Source organism: Bos indicus x Bos taurus, chromosome 16 (genome assembly GCF_003369695.1).
Source record: "Bos indicus x Bos taurus breed Angus x Brahman F1 hybrid chromosome 16, Bos_hybrid_MaternalHap_v2.0, whole genome shotgun sequence".
In the NCBI taxonomy this organism is placed as follows: domain Eukaryota; kingdom Metazoa; phylum Chordata; class Mammalia; order Artiodactyla; family Bovidae; genus Bos; species Bos indicus x Bos taurus.
The window spans coordinates 40,664,406-40,682,990 of NC_040091.1; the positions used below are offsets into that span (position 1 = coordinate 40,664,406).

Genomic DNA, 18,585 nt, shown 5'->3' on the forward strand with positions numbered 1-18,585 from the left:
CAAGTAAACAGAATCTAGAGTTTGCAGAGCACTTGATAATTATTCACCATCTCATAGAACACTTTATAAAAGGCAGTTTTAACTTCACTAAAACAAATCCATCTAACTTATGGTGAGTTTTTAGCTGACATTTTTCTCTCTCTCTTTTTAAAACTTCATAGCTAATTTATCTCATCAAAGGAAAAAAAAAATCCAGGTAAGCCAAGGGGTGGGGGCAATCACTCAGGGGCAACCATTCCCAAAACATTTCTTGTATGTCACCTTCAAGAACATTTCCTGGATAAATACACACAGAGGCACTAAGCTTCATGGTTTTCCTGATTAAAATGAAATAATACATATTTGCTCTACAATTTTTCCCCCCATTCAACAACATCTCATGTATATCCTAAATGAGACTCTGTTTCAAAAAAAAAAAAAGGCTCAACCACTGCTTGTTGCAACTGAGGATGTCAAAACCTACTGACCTGGACCACCAGCCCATGTAGCCCGCAGGTCAGCTTCCCTTCTCGGAAACTCCAAGTCTGGGTTGTGCTCCGCCTACGGTCAGGCTTCCTAAGCATTAGCGGCTCGTATCTGGAAGAAAGGAAAAAGCAATGAGTCCTGTGAATCAAACACTTCAGGTCTGAAGAGAATATCAGGATGATGGTTTTACTCTTCTTGCTTCTAATATCTTCTGCCCTGGAAATCTAACAGACAGTTTGCTTGAATCCTATGGCAATTAGGTTATCTCTAGATGAGGAAAGAAGAATAAAGTAAAATGGAAAGCCGTGAGGTCAACAAATACAAATACTTAGGGATTCATAATTTAATAAATGCAATATGAGTTTTCTTACTTTCTCACAATGACAAGTTATCATGCAGTTTCATGCAGTATGCAAAGGGTTTTAAAAATATTTTCAAAAATCTTTTCTGTTTTATTTTCAATACTTTATTTTATATTGAGTTTTAACTTGTAAGTCCTATAAAGTCATTTTGGAAGTAAACAAGGTATTACCTGAAAACATACACTGACTACATGGGCAAACTGAGGTATAGGCTAATAATTTATTCAAAGTTAAAAAGATGATTTGAATTCAAGGAGTTAAGTCATAAAAACACATTTGATTATTTTCTTAATAATTTATTTCTGCTTTCATAAGATTTAACAAAGTTCTTAGATTAAAAACCAAATTTTTCCCTTCTAGGGAGCGCTGGTCATGAAATGCCTCCCAAAGTATGGTTGAATTTATGACCATGAGGGGACCCTGTCAACTACAAATTGGTGCTTGCCAAAGGCATCTGGAGCCTCCCTGGTGGCTCAGCAGTAAAGAATCCACCTGCAATGCAAGAGATGTGGGTTCAATCCCTGGGTGAGGAATATCCCCTGGAGGAGGACATGGCAACCCACTCCAATATTCTTGCTGGGAAAACTCCATGGACAGAGGAGCCTGGCGGGCTACAGTCAATGGGATTGCAGAGTCGGACATGGCTGAAGTGACTGAGCACGTTCACTTCTAGGGAGCAATGGCAGATAGATGTTTGGCTGAAAATAAATTCATTTTTCATAACATATCCTTCTTGTTTGATTTTTTTTTTAACGTCTCCATGGGTATTTCCATAATAACTTTTAAAAACAAAAAACCCAATACTCATATTTGGAAATAAAATTCTATTGTGGAAGAAAAAGCAAATTCTTATTTCACTTCTAAACTATAGCTTTTGGGTATACATTTCCTCTGAGTCTGAATTTGAAAGCAGTGAACTTGAATTAGAAGCTGCCTAGGAAGTTACCTGTTGTCAGTGACTGCAGCGAGACCAGCTATATCCAAGATGGCAGAGCCCTCGGCGGAGCGGGCGGCCGAGGGCTCACTGGGGTTGTGAGGCACGGAAGAGCCCTCGTGGGCCAGCATGCCTGTTCCAGTCATCCTCCACAGCTGAGAGCGCTTCCCTGGTTCCTGTTGGGCAGAGACAGAAAGAGCCATCACAGCTCTCACATCACAGACACAGCTCCATACAAAGGCTGGATGAGTTCTCAAGGAAGAACTGTACTAAAAAGGACATTTTCCACATTAGATACTAATAAATGCTTAATTCAAACTTGCATTATTGTCAATCCCTAGTTGCAGTTTGGATGAAATCTGCTAAACTCTTTGAAACTTGAATGAAAAAAAAAAAAAAAAACACCCCAATAATGTAAACTTAAAAATTTTACTTTCTGAGCAAACTAGTGAGTTGAGGTGCAATCTAATTCCCTCCAGTAGCTGTTAACTGCTCTTCCTGATAGTAACCCTCCATGTCCTTATGTGGAAGAAAGATCCAATTATATAAAATATATACAATATTCTCAATACTCGGTCTTTTGTGATGCTCGTGACTGGCAGACAACAAGAATTTACCAGGGCTCTCCCTCATCCCATGTTTATCATGGATGCATACTACATTGAGGGCTTTTCTGGTAGATCAGATGGTAAAGAATCTGCCTGCATGTGTGAAGCCTGGGTTCAACCCCTGGGTTAGGAAGATCCCCTGGAGGAGGGCATGGCAACCCATTTCAGTATTCTTGTCTGGAGAATCCCCATGGACAGAGGAACCTGGTGGGCTACAGTCCATGGGGTCACAAAGAGTCAGACAAGACTGAGCTACTAAGCGATACCTACAACACTGATGGTTTCCAATTCTCAAGTCAACTGCGTTCAGTATTAAGCTGATTATATTAAGAAATTATATCAAATTGTTGCTACTAATTCTAAATATATTTTCTCCTTAGCTATATTTTAGAAACAACACTTGGACTTCCAGGCCAATCCATGAGAAGCAATAATAATAGTAATAATATCTACTGAATATTTACTACGTGTCAGCCACTGATTGATCACTGTGATTTACACACAGTAATTCATTTAAACCTCAGAACAATCCAGTGAAGTATATACTGTTATTACCCTGACTTACAAATGAAGAAGCTAAGTCTCAGTGAGATAAAGAAACTCCAGCTCGGTCACATAACTAGTAGGTGGCGGAGTGAAGGTTTGAATTCCCACAGGGTGAGTGGAGGGATGACACGCTTACCCACTCTGCCATACTACCTTTCTAACAACCCATAGAATTCCATTTCAGTAACACCAAACCATTGAGAAGACTCTTTCTATGGGAATGAATACTCCAGCTAGACCTGTCAGGATCACATTCTGGGTTCCACAAATGCATCCACATGCTGCCTCACACTGGAAAAACAGCTTTTCTGTTACATTCTCCAAAGTAAAAGCTGAGAAAGTAATATGAATGCTGGAGTCGAATGCCAGGATTTGAAACCCAGCTGCCTCACTACTAGCTAAGTGACCGTGGCTCAGTTACTAAATTTCTCAGAGCCTGTCTTTCCTGATTTTTCAAACAGGGATATTAAGCTACCTCTGAGGGTTCTTGTGATAAGTGTACATGCCTGGCACAGGGTAACGTCTCAATAAATGTTGGCAATGTTATCATGATTACATCTCTTTACACAGCACGCTATGTATAGTACCTTAGTTGATCCTTCTCATAAACCTGGGAGATCAATGGGAAAATGAGGCTCAGGAAGGAATGTGAGAAAGCAGATATCACCTTTATGTGGCAAGGCCAGAACTCAAATCTAGAAGATATGACATTCTTTCTACTGTGTGCTACTACCTCCTGCAACTGTGAACACAGATAGAACTCAGCTGCACGTCTCCACCCGCAATCCCCACATGCTTACTTCTCTGTTCACAGTAAGGGAACACATCTATCCAGAGCACCAAAACCACATGGAGCATCTCAGTTTTCCTGGAGGTGTTCCAGATTGGGAATCAAAGCCCAAATGCCCAGGTGGAGTCAAGTTTTCATATATGGATTCTGCTATTGCCTGCCCATATGTACAGGCTCATCATTGTTGGAAACTACCCAAACCTTCATTTAAAAATCTGAGATGCATCATTCTCCTTCCACTTCCCTTCCCCCACCCTCTTCCCATACAATTTAGTCCTAAAACCTTTTAGGTTTTAGAATAAAGGAGAAGGCTGGCAGACACGTGATGGTGGGTGGGTGTATTGTGGTGGCCCAACCTTGAGTGGGCAAAAACACATGTGGTTGATATCCACGTCACCGATGGGTTATAATGGGGCTGGGGAGGTGAGCCTAGGATGGGTTGTGAGGTGAGGTGGGTACTCCTGCGAAGGGTAGGGGCTGGTAGGGGAGTTGCCTAGAATGTGGAGAGCAGAGCCCATGCCAGGTAATAAGGTGCATCCACACAGGGGAGGGGCAGGGCCACAACTGTGGTTAAAGAGCATGGGTTACATTCAGGGCAACTGATCAAATTAAGTACATTCTTAGTACTGGACAAGGGAGTCACAAATATGAAAAGGGAAAAAATTACAATGAGCTTTGTGATGCTAGACTGGAATCAGAACTATCAGTGTGAAAGGCTGGTTTTTAATATACAGAGAAAGAGAAACCTGTTTAATATATAAATACACACATAAGATATATGTATGCATACACACATATGTTATGCACATACTAACATATTTATGTGCCTGTGCGTGCATATACATGTCGTGTATGCATACAACCCCTAGGTCTGTCCCTTGAGAGGGCCTGGGATCAGTGACACAACAGCAACAAGGGCACCACTGGACGTATCTTAAGTTTCTAAATTCCATTCTCTGATAAAAAAGGATCAGGGTTCCTTACTGCTAAGTCACTTCAGTCGTGTCTGACTCTGTGTGACCCCACAGACGGCAGCCCACCAGGCTTCCCTGTCCCTGGGATTCTCCAGGCAAGAACACTGGAGTGGGTTGCCATTTCCTTCTCCAATGCATGGAAGTGAAAAGTGAAAGTGAAGTCGCTCAGTTGTGTCTGACTCTAGCAACCCCATGGACTGCAGCCTACCAGGCTCCTCCGTCCATGGGATTTTCTAGGCATACTTTTGTATGTGGAGTGGGGTGCCATTGCCTTCTCCACAGGGTTCCTTCAAGAAGTAGCAAATTCCAGGAATGCTGCAGGGAAAGTATAAAATGAGCCCCAAATAACTTGCTGTGTCACAAAGTATGACAGTGCTCAAGGAACGAGGGGGGCACTGTGTCAAAGGACACAAGGTTAAAGGCACTCCCACTGGCCAAACAGGAGAACTGAGGGTAAAAATAAATCCTAATACTAACAGAAAACACACTGAATAAGACAGGAAACCATGGTGACACACATAAAGCTGTGCCCAAACTGTGCCCTCAAACTCCTTGCAAACCCCTTATGCTGAAGACGTGACCCTCAGCTGTGATGAAAATGGGGCCTCTGGGTAATAATTACGTTTAGATGAGGTCATGACGGTGGGGGTCTCCTGTCAAGATCAGTGCCCTTAGACACCAAAGGGCTTGCTTTCCCCTCTCCCCTCGCCCCTGCCCAGTACTTCTCTGCCATTTGAGGATAGAGTGAGAAGGCAGCAGTCTACAAACCAGGAAGAGAGCTCTCTACAGGAACCGAACTGGCCAGCACCCTGATCTCAGACCTCCCAGCCTCCAGAAGAACTGTGAGAAATAAATTCCCATCATTTATAGTGTCCTGTTTGGAAGATCAAGCTAAAACACATGCATGCATGCGTACATACATAGGAAACCTGATGAGGAACAGTATATTTACAGAGTCTCAAAGTACCTCTCGAAAGTATTTATATTTACTAAATACAAGGAAAAAGAAAAACTTTCTTCACAGTTGAGAAGACTGGCAGACACCACCTTAATCAAGTGTTAACATTAAAATCACCAGCAACAGGACTCCACTTCTACAGAATTTCTGCCAAGTTTCCTGCAAATTTGAGACACTTTCAAAATAAAAAGTAAAAAAACAAAAACCTAAGATGTCAACCTCCTACTCCTGGTTTCTAATTTAAATGCACAGATCCATTTCCTAGCACCTACTCAAAGAACTATCTAGTCTTAGATGTCAATGTAACTCACTTATCACCTGCCCTCTCACTTACCAGTTTTCATCTTCATCAAGTAAAATAACAAACGTGAAAGTGTATAAATTACAATTTTTATTTAAAATACTTTTGCTGTTTAATTTAAAAATTTTGGTTTTGTTTACTTAACAGTCACGTAGGCCTTGGAAATAACCAGTATATTCATGATTCATGTTTTCTGATCACATCTGTGATCATATCCCACTTGAAAAATCATCTTTCTCCTGAGTTGACTTTCATTCACTCTATCATCCTCATCAATGTCAACTTCTTTGAAGGTCATCTGAATCACCTCCAAGGACTCTTCCCCATTCCCCCCCCCCCATTCCTTGATTTCTGTCAGACTTTTATTTTTAAATTACGACCTTTCAAAATTTCCTTTTTCAAAATTTTCAATAGAAGAAAATTGTTTACTTTCAATTACTACATCTCATGGTCTCTTTTTGTTGTTGTTGTTGTTGTTCAGTTGCTAAGTCGTGCCTGACTCTTTGTGACCCCATGGACTGCAACACGCCAGGCTTCCCTGTCCTTCACTATCTCCCAGAGTTTGCTTAAATTTATGTCCATTGAGTCAGTGATGCTATCTAACCATCTCATCCTCTGTCGCCCTTTTCTCCTTTGCCTTCAATCTTTCCCAGCATCCGGGTCTTTTCAAATGAATCAGTTCTTCGCATCCAGTGGCCAAAGTATTGGAGCTTCAGCTTCAGCATCAGTCCTTCCAGTGAATATTCATGGTTGATTTCCTTTAGGATTGACTGGTGTGATCTCCTTGAAGTTCAAGGGACTCTCAAAGAGTCTTCTCCAGCACCAAAATTTGAAAGCATCAATTCTTCAGCACTCAGCCTTTTTTATGGCCCGATACTCACATCCATACATGACTATTGGAAAAACCATGGTTTTGACTATACGAACCTTTGTCAGCAAAGTGATATCTGTGCTTTTAAAGGCTCTGCCTAGGTTTGTCATAGCTTTCCTTTCAAGGAGCAAGAGTCTTTTAATTTGATGGCTGCAGTCACTATCTGCAGTGATTTTGGAGCCCACGAAAAGAAAATCTGTCACTGCTTCCACTTTTTCCCCTTCTATTTGCCATGAAGTGATGGGACTGAACACTATATCTTAATTTTTTGAATGCTGAGTTTTAAGCCAGCTTTTCTACTCTCCTCTTTCACCCTCATCAGGAGTCTCTTTAGTTCCTTTTCACTTTCTACCATTAGAGTAGTAACATTTGCATATCTAAAGTTGTTGATATTTCTCCTTGCAATCTTGATTCCAGCTTGTGATTCATCCAGCCTGGCATTTCACATGATGTACTCTGCATGAGTACATAAACAAACAGAGTGACAATACACAGCCTTGTCTTACTCCATTCCCAATTTGGAACCAGTCCATTGTTCCATGTAAGGTTCTAACTGTTGCTTCTTAACTTGCATACAGGTTTCTCAAGACACAGGTAAGGTGGTCTGGTATTCCCATTCTCTAAGAATTTTCCACAGTTTGTTGTGATCCCTGGTGGCTCAGATGGTAAAGAATCAGCCTGCAATGAGGAGACCTGGGTTCGATCCCTGGGTTGGGAAGATCCCCTGGAGGAGGGCAAGGCAACCCATTTCAGTATTCTTGCTTGGAGAATTCCCATGGACAGAAGAGCCTGGTGGGCTACAGTCCATGGGGTTGTGAAGAGTGGGACACGACTGAGTGACTAAGCACACAGCACATACAGTCAAAGGCTTTCATGTAGTCAATGAAGCAGAAATAGATGTTTTTTTGGAATTACCTTGCTTTCTCTATGATCCAATGAATGTTGGCAATTTGATCTCTGGTTCCTCTGACTTTTCTAAACCCAGCTTGTACATCTGGAAGTTCTTGATTCACATAGTCCTGAAGCCTAGCTTGAAAGATTTTGAGTATTACCTTACTAGCATGTGAAATGAGCACAACTGTACAGTAGATTAAACATCCTCTGGCACATGCTCTGTTTACTCATCACCATTCCCAAGTCTTACTTTTAAATGTATCTAACAGTCTTATATAAAAGAGTATGATAACATTTTAAGCAAATTTGAATTATGTGACACTCAAATGGTGTGATATAGAAATACATGTAGAAGTACTGGGCTTCCCTAGTGGCTTAGATAGGTAAGGAATCTGAGAAGTACTGGTAGACTGATAGATGGATGAACCTTAGAAACATCAGGATAAGTGAAAGAAGTTCCTCATTAAAGACCACTCACATGGAAGTCCAGAAGAGGGGAGTCTACAGTGACAGAAAGTGGATTAATGACTGCCTAGGCCTGGGAAATAAAGGGAATGTGCATGTGATAGCTAAAGGATATAGAGGTCTTTTCTGAGTGATGAAAATGTTCTAAAATCGACTGTGGTTATAGTTTTACATACTGTGGATATATTAAAACACACTGAACTATATATTTGAAGTGGGAGATTTGTATGGTGTATGAATTATGTATCAATAAAGTTGTTGAAAAATATAAAACTGAATTAAAAATCCATGTGTTAAAGTTTCATTTGATGTGCAAAACGTGAAATAACTTGAATCTCTCCTCCCTCTCCCCGTCATTAAAGATGTGAGAAGAGTTGTACAACCTCAGAGCCAAACGAGTCACCAACCAGCTGCACGACCTACAGCCACAGCTGACGCTGCTTCAGGTGATAAAGGCACATTCTCCGGCAGTATGAGGCCCACTTACATGGTGAACACACTTCCTGTCAGGGTTATTTCTGGATTATATAACTTACATTATGCAAAATTTTCTGGAACACACTCCTTGGGTGAGTGTGTTTCAAATAGTTAGTGATCTCCTTCCTCTTACAGTGATTTTCTGCACCTCTGTTCTCAAACAATGTTCATTTTGAAGCCTCAACTATTTCTTTCTAGTCCTTTTGTCAGCCACAATATTTCTGGTCAGAGTTTATTCTTTCTCTCAATATCTAGATCTAATAGCATAAACATTTTCCTAAACTGGAAAAGAATGTTGCCATAAATAGGGAAAAAACTGTCATTGTGATCACTTTTCCATTGAGTTCAGGGAAAAGTAGATTAGGGGAGTGTTACAACAGAAAAAAAGTAAGGAAAATGACAAATCACAAATTTGGAAAAGAAAAAAAAAAATTCAAGAACTGAGTTCCCCAAGAAGGTATCAAAGATGAGAGGGACTTAGGATTCCTAGAGTAGGCATCGCAGGACAGAGGGGAGAACCCCAACTGGAGCTGTCAGGACACCCAAGTTCTACCCTGAGCCCAGGCCTCAGTCTCCACCTGTTCATCTGCAAAAGGAGGGGATGGGCCAGGCGGCCTATCTCTTATTCTAACTTTTATTCTAACTCTTTTATTCTAAACTCAAAGTTCTGGGCTCTCTTACCTTCTTCTTTAAAATGACTCTCTGCGTCTTTGGTGAGACATCCAAAACGAGCTCGGCACAAGTAACGGCTTTGTTGGAAGTCACAGGCCGTCCTGTCCCCTCCTGTAAACTAGAACTGAAAAAACAGTAACAGTCACGATACACACACACCCTCCCCACCCCACACACATGTATTCAAGTATTTATAAGCAGATGCCTAAACCTCCACTACACAGAAAACTTTTTTTTTAATCATGGAAGAAAAAATTTGACTCAAGCTGAAGAAAGATAAAGGTTGTGCTGTTCTCCTGCATAGTTCAAAGACTCATTTGTCAGAAGATATATATAAAAGTGAAATTCTGACATAAAAGGATGACTATATATTTTTAGAGGGAAAAAAAAAAAAAGCAAAAACCAATCCAGACATTCCAAAGGTCCAAGAATTGGCTCTACTGTTTGCCAGGAAGATGATCAGCGTTACTGCATCCTCACATCTTAGCAAGAAATCAGAAGTTCCTTTAGGATGAAAAGAAAACAAAGGGTTCATAATCGCCTCCTCCAATTCTACCCTGTTGTGTTTCTCTGGGCTTAAGAATCCTAAGTTTTATGGAATTGCTGCAGCCTAGACTATGGTTTTTCCAGTAGTCATGTATGGATGTGAGAGTTGGACTGTGAAGAAAGCTGAGCACCAAAGAATTGATGCTTTTAAACTGTGGTGTTGGAGAAGACTCTTGAGAGTCCCTTGGACTGCAAGGAGATCCAACCAGTCTGATCTAAAGATCAGTCCTGGGTGTTCTTTGGAGGGAATTATGCTAAAGCTGAAACTCCAGTACTTTGGCTACCTGATGCGAAGAGTTGACTCATTGGAAAAGACTCTGATGCTGGGAGGGATTGGGGGCAGGAGGAGGAGGGAACGACAGAGGATGAGATGACTGGATGGCATCACCAACTCGATGGACATGAGTTTGAGTGAACTCCGGGAGTTGGTGATGGACAGGGAGGCTTAGCATGCTGCGATTCATGGGGTCGCAAAGAGTTGGACACGACTGAGCGACTGAACTGAACTGAACTAACTATATTTTAGGGTATTTTGATGAGATTTTATTTAAATTAGTCTCCTATTTCCATTAATCTCTATCATTAAAAAGGGACTGAAAAATTCAGTTAAAAATTAGCTTTTATGATATCAAAAGCACAAGTAAATAAAAAAGTTGATTTCAACAAAATTAAAAACTTTTATCCTTCCAAAAGACATTACCAAGAAAGTAAAAACACAACCCACAGAATAGAAGATAGTTGCAAATCATGTATCTGATATGGGATCTGCACCCATATTACATAAGGAGCTGTAAAATTCAAGAATAAAAAGGCAAAAAAAAAAAAAGTCAAATGTAAAAATGGGACAAGGATTTGAACAGATATTTCCCCAAAGATATACAAATGAGGAATTCCCTGGTAGTCCAGCAGTTAGGACACAGATCTTTCACTGCTATGGCCCAAGTGGCCAGGGTTTGATCCCTAGTGGGGGAACTCAGATTCACAAGCTATGTAGCATGGAAAAAAAATAGATATACAACTGACCAATAAGCACATGATAAGATCTTCAATATCATTAGCTAGTATAGAAATGCAAATGAAAACCACACTGAGATACCACTACCACTACTTAGATACCACTACTTAGTAGAATTGTTAAAATAAAAAAAAAAAGTGGAAAACAAGCATTGCGGAAAATGTAGAAGAAACAAAACCCTTACACATTGCTGGCAGGAATATAAAATGATTCAGCTGCTGTGGAAAACAGTACAGCAGTTCCTCAAAAGGCAAACAAAGAATTACCACAGAACCCAGAAATTCCACCCCAAGCAAGGTATACACACAAAAGAATTAAAACAAGTACTTAAATACATGTACAGGCATGTTGATTGCAGCACTGTCCATAATAGCAAAAAAGTAGGGACAACACAAATGCCATCAAAGGAAGAATGAACAAAGAGAATGTGGTATAGACGTACAATGGAATATTTACTCAGCCATAACAGGAACGAAAAGTGACCCATGCTACAATGTGGGTGAACCTTAAAAACATTATGCTAAGTGAAATAAGTCAGTCACACAAGGTCAGATATTTTATGATAATTTATGTGAAATATCTGGAATAGGTAAATCCTTAGGACAAGAATGCAGATCTGTGATTTTCAGGGCCTGGAAGAAAAGGTTTACTGGGCAGTAACTATTTAGGGTTTGGAGTGATGGAACTGTCTTGGAATTAGAGGTGGTAGCTGTACATCATGAATACATTAAATGCCACCAAACTCATCGCTTTAACAAATGGTTAATTTTACAGTTTATGAACTTCACCTCAATTCAAAAAAAAAATCCTAGTCTCTTTTCTCATCATTTAGTTCTCAAAGATGCAAAGAAATAGGATTCACTACACTCCAAAATATAGTTCAACCTCTCAGCACACTAGATTCCCAGAAACTTCTCTTTTTATCTATTCATATCTGCTCAACCTGTGACACTCCTAAGTCTCCACTAGGATTCTTCAGTTAAAGACCTTAGTAACTACTGGAACATAAGGAAGTATGGAGAAAAACATGCATAGCAACCAGATTAAGGACTGGTTTTTCAGGCACTAAAACCTTATCAAAGCAAACATGCCCATTCATATCGTTATTAGTGAAATCTGGGGTCTAAGCAAATGAAAGAGATGTTGCACAGACTCAGACATTTTCTTGGGGGCCTCAGGCACGTATAAATATATTTCATAAGCAAAACTATTCAGGACATTTTGGAAATAAATACAACTTTAAATGTACTGTTCACCAGGTGACTTATATTTCGAATGCTAAAGATTCGGGTATTTTCCCAGTTTCTTTATGGATCAACTTTAAAACGGGCCCTGTGATTAGCACAAAACAACTGTATGTATGTGTGGGGGAATGACTACTCTTGAAAGCCTAATATTCTGAATCTCTATGTACCTATCAATGTATCAATCTAACAGAATTAGAACAAGCTGACTATTCCCTGCTTTTTTTTCTTCTAAATACAACTAACTAATCAGACAAACAATGAAGATCATAAGATCATAATTCTGAGCCAACTGTAATTGCTGTCAAGTTGAACTCCTCTGCTTGCCTTTGCTAATGCTAAGTCGCTTCAGTCGTGTCCGACTCTGTGCGACCCCATAGACCGCAGCCCACCAGGCTCCGTCATCCCTGGGATCCTCCAGGCAAGAATACTGGAGTAGGTTGCCATTTCCTTCTCCAATGAATGAAGGAGAAAAGTGAAAGTGAAGTCTCTCAGTCGTGTCCGACTCTTAGCGACCCCATGGACTGCAGCCTACCAGGCTCCTCTGTCTATGGATTTTCCAGGCAAGAGTACTGGAGTGGGATGCCATTGCCTTCTCCGTGCTTGCTTTTAGGTGACTATTAAGAAGACCCTGAAGTGTTAATCAGTGTTCTCAAAGGGAGAGGAGGATCAGAACAGTGATTCGGGTAATTATGGATGAAGATTCAGTTCAGTTCAGTTGCTCAGTCGTGTCTGACTCTTTACAACCCCATGAATCGTAGCACACCAGGCCTCCCTGTCCATCACCAACTCCCAGAGTTCACTCAGTCTAATGTCCATCGAGTCAGTGATGCCATCCAGCCATCTCATCCTCTGTCGTTCCCTTCTCCTCCTGCCCCCAATCCCTCCCAGCATCGGGGTCTTTTCCAATGAATCAAATTCTTCGCATGAGGTGGCCAAAGTACTGAAGTTTCAGCTTGAGCATCACTCCTTCCAATAAACACCCAGGACTGATCTCCTTCAGAATGGACAGGTTGGATCTCCTTGCAGTCCAAGGGACTCTCAAGAGTCTTCTCCAACACCACAGTTCAAAAGCATCAATTCTTCGGCGCTCAGCCTTCTTCACAGTCCAACTCTCACACCCATACACGACCACAGGAAAAACCATGGCCTTGACTAGACGAACCTTTGTTGGCAAAATAAGACATTACTTTGCCAACAAAGGTCTGTCTAGTCAAGACCATGGTTTTTCCTGTGGTCGTGTATGGGTGTGAGAGTTGGACTGTGAAGAAGGCTGAGCGCCGAAGAATTGATGCTTTTGAACTGTGGTGTTGGAGAAGACTCTTGAGAGTCCCTTGGACTGCAAGGATATCCAACCAGTCCATTCTGAAGGAGATCAGCCCTGGGTGTTTCTTTGGAAGGAGTGATGCTAAAGCTGAAACTCCAGTACTATGGCCACCTCATGCGAAGAGTTGACTCACTGGAAAAGACTCTGATGCTGGGAGGGATTGGGGGCAGGAGGAGAAGGGGACGACAGAGGATGAGATGGCTGGATGGCATCACCGACTCGATGGACATGAGACTGAGTGAACTCCGGGAGTTGGTGATGGACAGGGAGGCCTGGCGTGCTGCGATTCATGGGGTCGCAAAGAGTCGGACACGACTGAGTGACTGATTTGATCTGATAGGTTGGTCATAACTTTCCTTCCAAGAAGTAAGCGTCTTTTAATTTCATGGCTGCAATTACCATCTGCCGTGATTTTGGAGCCCCAAAAAATAAAGTCTGACACTGTTTCCACTGTTACCCCATCTATTTCCCATGAGCGATGGAACCAGATGCCATGATCTTAGTTTTCTAAATGTTTAGCTTTAAGCCAACTTTTTCACTCTCCTCTTTCACCTTCCTCAAGAGGCTTTTTAGTTCCTCTTCACTTTCTGCCATAAAGGTGGTGTCATCTGCATATCTGAGGTTATTGAGATTTCTCCCAGCAATCTTGATTCCAGCATGTGCTTCTTCCAGCCCAGCATTTCTCTGCATAGAAGTTAAATAAGCAGGGTGACAATATACAGCCTTGACGTACTCCTTTTCCTATTTGGAACCAGTCTGTTGTTCCATGTCCAATTCTAACTGTTGCTTCCTGATGTCCAGTTCTAACTGTTGCTTCCTGACCTGCATACATATTTCTCAGAGGCAGGTCAGATGGTCTGGTACTCCCATCTCTTTCAGAATTTTCCAGTTTGTTGTGATCCACACAGTCAAAGGCTTTGGCATAGTCAATAAAGCAGAAATAGATGTTTTTCTGGAACTCTCTTGCTTTTTCCACGATCCAGCAGATGTTGGCAATTTGATCTCTGGTTCCTCTGCCTTTTCTAAAACCAGCTTGAACATCTGGAAGTTCACAGTTCATATATTGCTGAAGCCTGGCTTGGAGAATTTTGAGCATTACTTTACTAGCGTGTGAGATGAATGCAATTGTGCGGTAGTTTGAGCATTCTTGGCATTGCCTTTCTTTGGGATTGGAATGAAAACTGACCTTTTCCAGTCCTGTGGTCACTGATGAGTTTTCCAAATTTGCTGGCATATTGAGTGCAGCACTTTCACAGCATCATCTTTCAGAATTTGAAACAGCTCAACTGGAACTTCATCACCTCCACTAGCTTTGTTTGTAGTGAAGCTTCCTAAGGCCCACTTGACTTCACATTCCAGAATATCTGGCTCTAGGTGAATGATCACACCATCATGATTATCTGGGTCGTGAAGCTCTTTTTTGTACAGTTCTTCTGTGTATTCTTGCCACCTCTTCTTAATATCTTCTGCTTCTGTTAGGTCCATACCATTTCTGTCCTTTATCGAGCCCATCTTTGCATGACATGTTCCCTTGGTATCTCTAATTTTCTTGAAGAGATGTCTAGTCTTTCCCATTCTGTTGTTTTCCTCTATTTCTTTGCATTGATCACTGAGGAAGGCTTTCTTATCTCTCCTTGCTATTCTTTGGAACTCTGCATTCAGATGCTTATATCTTTCCTTTTCTCCTTTGCCTTTTGCTTCTCTTCTTTTCACATCTTCCTCAGACAGCCATTTTGCTTTTTGCATTTCTTTTTCATGGGAATGGTCTTGATTCCTGTCTCCTGTACAATGTCATGAACCTCCGTGCATAGTTCATCAGGCACTCTATCAGATCTAGTCCCTTAAATCTATTTCTCACTTCCACTGTACAATCATAAGGGATTTGATTTAGGTCATACCTGAATGGTCTAGTGGTTTTCCCTACTTTCTTCAATTTAAGTCTGAATTTGGCAATAAGGAGTTCATGATCTGAGCCACAGTCAGCTCCTGGTCTTGTTTTTGCTGACTGTATAGAGCTTTTCCATCTTTGGCTGCAAAGAATATAATCAATCTGATTTCAGTGTTGACCATCTGGTGATGTCCACGTGTAGAATCTTCTCTTGTGTTGTTGGAAGAGGGTGTTTTTGCCAGTGCATTCTCTTGGCAAAACTCTATTAGTCTTTGCCCTGTTTCACTCCTACTCCAAGGCCAAATTTGCCTGTTACTCCAGGTGTTTCTTGACTTCCTACTTTTGCATTCTAGTCCCCTATAATGAAAAGGACATCTTTTTTGGGTGTTAGTTCTAAAAGGTCATGTAGGTCTTCATAGAACCGTTCAACTTCAGCTTCTTCAGCGTTACTGGTTGGGGCATAGACTTGGATTACTGTGATATTGAATGGTTTGCCTTGGAAACGAACAGAGATCATTCTGTCATTTTTGAGATTGCATCCAAGTACTGCATTTCGGATTCTTTTGTTGACCATGATGGCTACTGCATTTCTTCTAAGGGATTCCTGCCCACAGTAGTAGATATAATGGTCATTTGAGTTAAATTCACCCATTCCAGTCCATTTTAGTTCACTGATTCCTAGAATGTCGACATTCACTCTTGCCATCTCCTGTTTGACCACTTCCAATTTGCCTTGATTCATGGACCTGACATTCCAGGTTCCTATGCAATATTGGTCTTCACAGCATCGGACCTTGCTTCTATCACCAGTCACATCCACAACTGGGTACTGTTTTTGCTTTGGCTCCATCCCTTCATTCTTTCTGGAGTTATTTCTCAACTGATCTCCAGTAGCATATTGGGCACCTACCAACCCGGGGAGTTCCCCTTTCAGTATCCTATCAATTTGCCTTTTCATACTGTTCATGGAACTAGCAAGAAGGTACTCTTTCTGCCCCCTTCTGATGCCTATGTCAGAAGCTTTTTCTATCTCCTTTATACTTTAATAAAACTTTATTACACAAAAGCTCTGAGCGATCAAGCCTTGTCTCTGGCCCCGGATTGAATTCTTCTCCTCCGGGGGCCAAGAATCCCAGTGTCTTCGCGTGATTCAATAACAACCTTTCATCTTGGGGGCTCGTCCGGGATCCTTCAGGACAAGGCAATGGCACCCCACTCCAGTACTCTTGCTTGGAAAATCCCGTGGATGGAGGAGCCTGTTAGGCTGCAATCCACGGGGTCGCTAAGAGTCGGACACGACTGAGCGACTTCACTTTCACTTTTCACTTTCATGCATTGGAGAAGGAAATGGCAACCCACTCCAGTGTCCTTGCCTGGAGAATCCCAGGGCTGCCGTCTATGGGGTCGCACAGAGTCTGAAGATTAGTCAGTTTCAAATAAGGAAAGAGGTAAAACAAATTTAAAAAAGCAGCAAGAAGTTTAAAAAATGCATAAGAAATATCATCATAAAGCAAGAGAAATTGAAGCTATTATAATAACAATGCCCAAAGAGAGTTGTTAAATACTAGAATGGATTATTGGGAAGCTCTTTAAAAAGAGAAGAGTCTTGCCTCTTTGGATAAATTTTACTCTAGCCAGAAGACAAGGGCTTAGACAAAAGAGCTCTCAAGATAAAGTCTGAGCCTAGGATTTGGTAAAGAATGGAAGGAATCTTCCTTCATCCCTCAGCCTTCTGAGAACTGATTAAAGTTTAAAACCAGTTAATAATTAGAGCTTTCTGCTTTACAAGAACAGTAATTTAACCCAGACTTACCCAGAGAACGTGTATGTAGCAGCAATGTAAATGAAATTTTCATAATAAAGCTGCTGGTTATCCTGGAAATCATTCATGTTGCAGCTGATCTCAGAGGAACCTGCCCCTTTAACAGTAAGAGTGATAAAAGGTGGCAGGGTGGGTTCATCCCAGGCATAATCCAAGGATGTCATGGGCTTCACTTCAGTGCGGAGCCTGGGCTCAGCGACGCCATGCTGAGTGAAGACAACTGGGACCTATAGCAACGGCAGAGAATAAGGAGAACCTTCATTCAGAGGGGTGATGCTGGAAAGTGATTCAGTGCCTCTTAGGTTCCAGAGCTTTCCCAAATGAATGCTATACAGGGTACAAAATCACAAGTAAGGCTCAACAGCTGGCCTCTTCAAATGCCTTTCTAATCATCTTCAAAATTGCAAAGAGCCCACCAGTTACAGGACATGGGCCACAGTCTGTTGGGTAAAAGGTTTTGAGAAGCTTTGCCATACCAAATACCTAGAGAAAGCAACTCTGTTCTTTCAGTGGCATCTAGTCTCACCCCACCATGCCCAGGATACACTAGGAACAAAGAAAGGAACAAAAATCTTGGAATTCAGCTATGGAAAGTTACAAATTATAAGGCCTAAGGCATAATTCAAAATAGAATCTAACAACCTCCATCTTGGCTGCACTTGGAAGATTCAGAAAGGAGCTCACTGTTACTAAGGAACAGTAGAACTGCCCATTCTACTGGGCATTTGTCAGTCTGATTCTGATTTCTCTGTTTGTATGGAATGTCTGCAGAGGGCCCCATGCTAACCAAACCATCTGGTCAAAGTTAACTTTTGGGAGCTGAGAAGTCATTTCTGGACAAGGCTGCCCAGCAATCAAAATAACCAGCAGAAACCACCTCCCAATGGTAAGGATTTCTGAGACCCCTGTGTAGCTTCTTTCAAACCCAAGTTTACAATGCTTTTTATCATTATCTTAAGTGTAGTATGTACTTCACTTTCCCACATATGAAAGAGCCAAACTGGCTCTCAACTCCCCTTGATACCTTAGAAAAGTTGTCAATTCGGAAAGGAGGGGGTAACTGATCTGTATCACTGAAGGAGATCCTGTAGGTAGCTCCTCGGAGAGTAATTTCCACACGCAGAAAGAAGCATTTTCCCAGAGTATCTCTGCAGCAAAAGGAAACCATGGAGGCTGCATAAAATGTAGGGAACAAGTTCCCAACTCACTTTCTTCTCATACTTCTCACAATTACCACTGTGTGTTCTTTGACAGCATTTAAAAAGTAGAAACTGACAGTACAATCACAAAATAAAAAAGAAATCATCCAAGCTACTTCGAACAGCAGGCCATAACTATATGATATCTACAAATTTTACTTTGGGTTTGTTTGGGGTCATAGTGTCAGTGCAACAAGTGAGTAAATATTGGTTGAACCACATAAAAT

At 41.3% G+C, this 18,585-nt stretch overlaps 1 protein-coding gene across 7 annotated transcripts in view; it reads right to left on the reverse strand.

The window, feature by feature from the left end:
• The window catches only part of VPS13D (vacuolar protein sorting 13 homolog D), a 273,484-nt gene that overhangs the window by 125,306 nt on the left and 129,593 nt on the right, over nucleotides 1–18,585 (reverse strand). For all 7 annotated transcript variants that reach the window (XM_027564854.1, XM_027564853.1, XM_027564852.1 and 4 more), the window contains 5 exons: nucleotides 18,184–18,307; nucleotides 17,151–17,386; nucleotides 9,327–9,441; nucleotides 1,774–1,937; nucleotides 468–576 (listed from right to left, as the gene is read on the reverse strand). In XM_027564854.1, coding sequence (XP_027420655.1) covers nucleotides 468–576; nucleotides 1,774–1,937; nucleotides 9,327–9,441; nucleotides 17,151–17,386; nucleotides 18,184–18,307 — 748 coding nt within the window. The remainder of the gene's footprint in view (nucleotides 1–467; nucleotides 577–1,773; nucleotides 1,938–9,326; nucleotides 9,442–17,150; nucleotides 17,387–18,183; nucleotides 18,308–18,585) is intronic.